Here is a 6,159-nt window from a genome sequence, read left to right as displayed (position 1 = left end):
GGGGCCCCCCCCCCCCCCTCCCCAAAGAACTTAGACACACGTTCGTTTTCTAATTTCTTTCTGTACCGAACGCTGTCTTCAGCACACATCCATTTTTCTTCAGAAATTAAGTTGAGTTCTTGCCACAACCCAATCATCTCAAGGTAGTAACCAGTCACTTCTCATTCACTTTGCTTCGTTTGCCACAATTTTGATTTGATTTAATTTTAAAAATTTTGAAGAAATTCTTAGAATCTGAGTACATCCCTTTTATGGCCTCTAAGACCACTTTTGTTGTTATAAGAAACGAATACGTCTTTCCAGTGACCGATTGCATAGAATTCACCAGCTAAGAAGTCACCATGGAGTTCTCCGACTTCCATTTTTTAAGGAGAGCGAAGTTGGTTGAGGCAGGCATCATAGTTTCGCTGGTCAGGTACCCTAGTTTCCCTTTCTGTCAGCAAGAAGTTTGATAGATTGGGCTCACTCACAAAAATTCTTTCCGTTCAATTTTTCTACTGTGAATTGGAATGATGAGTTTTCAATTCCTTCGGTAGTCATGACAGATGTTGCTTCTGACTCACTGTTGTATGATTTAGAGGTCATTGAACCTTTGTTATTTTCCGCTACTTCAGCCATATTCTGACTAGGTTAGATTATATCTGGCTCTGATGCCAAGAGGAGAAATTGATTTCTTTTATTTCTCAATAATTTGTACAATGAAAGGGTCCATATATATAGTACAAGGAAAGCTATAAAAAATGAATAAATTTGAATCCACTAAAGCTTGTAAGAAATCAATCAACATATAATATACATCATTAATTATGGTAAGTATTTCCATCAATTTTCTTCAATTAATCCAGCTCCTTCGTGTATTAGTTCCGGGATTTGAACAGTTTACAAGGATCACCAAAATGTATTAAATAATCAAACAAATAGGTATCGCATAAATCTTAACAGTACAAAAGTCAAAGTAAAGAATGCTTTAGTGACATCCAAACAAGTTCATTAAATTAGCTTTCAACTGCATGAAGCAGTACAAAATAAAATAGAGGGTTTAAATGGTTGTTGGGGTACATGTGCATAGCTCTCCTCTTAGAAGAAGATTATAGACACACCCATTGTGAAGCATCCTACAGCCACCCAAGGGCTTAATCTCTCACCTATTCCAGGAATCATAACAGTGTCAAAGTTTCAACGCATAGATTAACTTCATATAAGATTTATATGACAAGCATCACTTAACCTTCCATCACATATAGATAGTGTATAGAGTAAAAAAATATCATGAACCTTTTTCTTGTTTTTCTATTAAGCGAGAAAAATTTATGAGAGAGAGAGAGAGACCAACAACAGCAGCTTGCCCATTATCATTCAAAATTAAAAGAAACGCAAGGAAAATTTTCCAGATGCAAAATCTTGAATGAAAAGGACAGCCTAAGAAGTTCATAAAATGCATCAAAATAATCATATATACATGACTAGATAACTTGTTTCCTGGGGTGGAATCAAAAAATAAGATGTCAGAAACAAGAGCAAGCAAGAAAGTGAACAGCCTGTAAAGTAGATTCTGTTAATTTTTCCTGTAAAGTAGATTCTGTTAATTTTTACATGGCAGAGCAAAAAGAAACTTCGTGAGTAAAGAAAGAAAAGGATCAGAAACAAATAATTTAAGCATCTGTGAACCATCTGAGATTGTAGAATCCTGGTGAATATAGTTCCACAGTGAAAAATGATTAAGCATGTTTTGTACAGAAGGCATTTGTCTAGAATTTAGAACTTCAATAAATAAAACTAGCTTTGTGCTTTCATATATATAATAAAGTATGAACCAACTTTTCGCTTTGAACCCTGGTTCTTTCCGAATTGGCCCATGAATTAATTATAAAATCAAATGCGTGGTTTTTTGAATGTTAAAACCTCGGGAATACTTTAAAATTGTACATCAATAAATTATGAACCAAATCCTGCAAAAGCAGCATAGTGCACATTGTATTTAAGTAAATCATACCTATTCTAGCAGCCTTCCAGAAGACACCTTGAAACCTGCCACATTAGTACTTGTTAACAAATATGAACACGTTTTTATGGAAGAAAAAGTGAAACAGAATAAGCATAACACCAAAAAAACTCATGAATATAGTAGATGATATATAAAAAGGCCAGAGGAACAGAAATAAGCTAACAAGACACTTATTTTTCAGCTACCACTCGAAGAATAAAACAGGACTCCAAAATTATCAAAAGAATCGCATACACCACATGCTTGCAGAAAATTCACATTTATCTAAGTTGGTTCCAATTGTATGGCTGTAGAGCAAACAAGTTGCGATTTTCCATGTTAAAGCTTAAACAGAAAAGTATATAGAGCCCTATGATGCTTCAAGTAGAGTAAAAACTGAGTAATCTTACTTATTTTCCCAATTTGGTACAACTCAACCATTAAGCACCATGACTTCGGACTAATGCTTGAACAAAGAAGATTTCATTGCTATGGAAACCATTACTATATCCAGGAGGAATGTTCATTCAGTACCGATTATCATTGAGGTGGATGTCAACAAGAGGAAGTTATAAATGCTATTGAAACTTCATAAGGAGGTATCTCGAGAAATCTACGAGGCAGGTCCTAATAGGAAGTTGGCAAATATTTTAGGGACTATACCTTTCCGCAAAAGATGAAGCCATAAGTTAACCGAACGTCTCAGGAAATGACTATCACTGTTATGAATTGGCAGAAGAAAATTGGGAAAGTTTTTAAACCATTTCAATAAGGCAAATATAATACCAATAAAAGTTATTTGGAACACCATATTGCATCCCTCCACTTTGATGAGGAAGTTGAAGGGAAAAAGGTGAAATCGAAGATTATTTTACCTTTCTGTATGAGCCATGCCACATTTTTTTTTTTAATAATCGCGAGTGTCCGGACCAGCTTACGCACACCTCAACTAATCTCAAGGGACCCTAAAATTTACAACTGGATACTCACCTCAATAGCTTTAAGAGGACTGGAACTGGTGATCATTGGTAAGCAAACTCAAAACCTGACTACTGAACTACCCATCAAGAACCATTACAACCTCATTAACATCACATTATGACCTTGTTGGATCAAAAAAATAAATAGGATTAAACCATTACCACCTTACTAACATCACAATATTTGTGATAATGAGGTGCTAATGGTTTAATCCTATTTATTTTTTTGATCCAACAGGGAACAATTTATCTGTCATTTCCAAATCATATTACCCAAGCAAAAACAAATGAAGGGAAGTTTTTAATAACATTGCACCTGCTACGTGAAAAACTTTCCTAAGTTTTGTCTCGCGTTCAACCAAAAGTACAGATGATATAAATGGGACAAAAGAGTTGTAGTAAATTGCTTTCAAAGTGCTACGGTTTACTAGTGAGACCGAACCTTTCAAATGTTATTAAGTTGTATCTTACTAAGGAGTTATTTGACAAGGCTATTGATTAAAGTTTTAGCAACTTTTGATAAAAGTCAATGTAATGTGGTTGAAAAAGATGATAAAATTTGTGGGTCCAATGAAATGTGTTATTAAAATTAAAGTTTGACCAATTGAAAAGTAAATAAAATTTTAGCAAAGTTTTATTAAACACGCACTAAATCTACCATTAGATAACGTCTTTATACATCTGCAACCATTGCTTATTACATTTGCATAGATGTAATGAAAATGTAGGAATTACAAAGAAAAACACAAAAAGGAATTTCATAACCTTTCGTCTTTTCTTTGGTAACGTCTGAAAACAACTCTTGAATTTTATTTTGACTTCTCCCTCATTGGATATCTTCCATCATCAGTAAGCAACACAAATTGTTGAGCTTTAGCATACATAATTACTTTATTTGCCAGTATGAGCATATAATGTCCGAAAATGACTCCTGAAGGCTGAAATTTATTGACCCCCCCCAACAAAAAAACAAAAAACAATTGTATCCGTGTATTCCATTTTCAATAAGAAAACCAAATTATTGAGCTTTAGCATACTTTATCTTGCTGAATTTGACCATGTGCAAATATAAGCATTTTTAATCAAAGCTCTAAATATGTTTTCTCTATTCAAAATAATCTCCACCTTCAATTAAAAAGGATGGAGGATGCCTTATAAGATGATAAACAAGAGGGGTTGGTGTACAAATTTCTCAAGATGGCAGGTATAGCTGCTATGGTGATTTAGTGGCTATGCTTGCAGATTGATAGTTAGGTCACAGCTATCTTTCCTTAATTAACATTAAGGATAGAAATTTAAGAAAAATAGCCCGAGAGATAATTAATATGCTAATCGATTAGTGCAGTCATGATTTAGAATTTCAGATATTAACCTTGTTCTCGGTCATCATAAACAATTAAGAAAGCCTATTATATCACAAGGTAGAATGCAGGCTCGAGAAATACCTCGAAATATATCTGAACATAGCTCTCTCAATAATGGGGGACACTTAGAATGTTATGCTGTACATAGATCATGTTGACTAGCATCCTATATTTGATCAAATGCTCCAAAGTATGTCAATGAAACCAAGTAACTTATCATTGGTTAAATCAATGGACCTACTAAAGCATTTCCTGATGATCTAGAGATTGCAGAACACCAATACATCCATATGAAATTTTCACATTAAATAACAGACAATCAATCTAGAATTCAACTTTCAAATTCTGACACAAATCTTTCGAACATTCAGGAAAAAATTATCCGGAGATAGAGAAATTCAACCATATTTATGATAATAGATCACATGATATACAAAATTTAAGCAAGAATTAATACTTGCACATTCTGGGACCATATAACAAAAAGACATACCCAGTTCTCTTCTCAAGAACAGCTGGAAATTGCATCTTCAAATAAGTGCAGGTACAGATGCCTAACAACACCACTGTGAGGAAAGAGTGGAAATTGAAGAGAGCTGACTGAAAAGCCAATGTAAAATATGAGAACTCCCTTCTAATCTGGAAAAAGGTTAAGCGATATTATAATCTCAGCAAAACGAAATTTTCTTACCATATTCAAATAATTTCCGTTTTAATATCGTCTGAATTGATCCCCCTTTTAATAACTTCTGACTCTCGTCTACAACAAAGAGAAGAATTTTTAACTTACACAAACAGAAATACGTGTTGAATATAAACACTAAAGGAAATTGGATTCTACTGATAAAAGTTTTACTCTCGCGCAAATTTTATGAATACAGGACACAATACTGTAGCACCCCACCTGTAGACACTACACTGCAACTACTACTCAATTGAAGCATTTAACCACTCAATCAACTCTCAATCCACTAAGACCACAAATTTCACTCTATTAATTCTCTTATTGTACCTCGTTCACGTCATTTCTCTCTCACAACCCCCACACACACTAATTCGGGGGCAGAGCCAGTTGCCCCCACTGGATTTTGGTCCTGGGTATTTCACCAATGGAAAACCATAAACGACCGCATCAAAAACTCAAGAGAAATATTGTTGAAAAAATCACTGTTGCAAGAGAAAGATTACCATCAAGATACAAAAATTCTGGAAAAATAAAATAAATTATAATGAGATAGAGTTCAAATTAAATCATTCACAACAAACAAATCGAGTCGATTTCAACATATAAAGCCCGTTTTAACACTAATACAATCCGACACTACCTTCCAAGTTTGGTGATGAAGAAGTTGAGAAGAAATCACTGCAACATACGATAAATTGGTGCCGGCGATGATGAATGTATTCCCAATTTTTAGTGTAATACCGATAAAGAAAACCTAGGCTGCTCTCCGCCTTCTCAATAGACCTGGGTTATCAAAAAAAAAAAAAAGAAAAAAAGAAAAGAGGTTGAACCCAACTTTGAGAGCCCCATGGTCCAATCCTATATGAGGCAAATCGTGGGATGTGCCCTAGCAGATCAGGGAATAAGAGCTATTTGTACAATACGATTATAAGGAGTCCAATTTCATATCTCAATAATCGAACTCCCACACTGCGACTGTCAGTAAGAAGTGAGATAACCTCGTGAAACAAGAATTAATAATGATAAATTATATTCATATTTATAATGAAACTATGAATAAATTATTTTCAAAGTTAATTGCTAAAAGATGTTAATAGAATAAATACTGTCTTCATTTTTATTTACATTTTTTTGTTTGACATTTAT

At 34.0% G+C, this 6,159-nt stretch overlaps 1 protein-coding gene across 1 annotated transcript; it reads right to left on the bottom strand.

The window, feature by feature from the left end:
* Positions 1–793: 793 nt before the first annotated feature.
* On the bottom strand, positions 794–5,825 carry LOC111390008 (protein kish-like). The gene is made up of 5 exons (XM_023014997.1): positions 5,654–5,825; positions 5,020–5,088; positions 4,822–4,928; positions 1,994–2,028; positions 794–1,145 (listed from the first exon to the last, which is right to left on the bottom strand). Exons 2-5 carry the CDS (start codon positions 5,020–5,022, stop codon positions 1,078–1,080), a joined length of 213 nt encoding a protein of 70 aa, XP_022870765.1. The 5' UTR covers positions 5,023–5,088; positions 5,654–5,825; the 3' UTR covers positions 794–1,077.
* Between the last annotated feature and the right edge of the window lie 334 nt (positions 5,826–6,159).

The sequence above is a fragment of the Olea europaea genome, unplaced genomic scaffold (assembly GCF_002742605.1).
Source record: "Olea europaea var. sylvestris unplaced genomic scaffold, O_europaea_v1 scaffold638, whole genome shotgun sequence".
Taxonomy (NCBI): domain Eukaryota; kingdom Viridiplantae; phylum Streptophyta; class Magnoliopsida; order Lamiales; family Oleaceae; genus Olea; species Olea europaea.
This window is presented reverse-complemented; position numbering and strand designations above follow the sequence as displayed.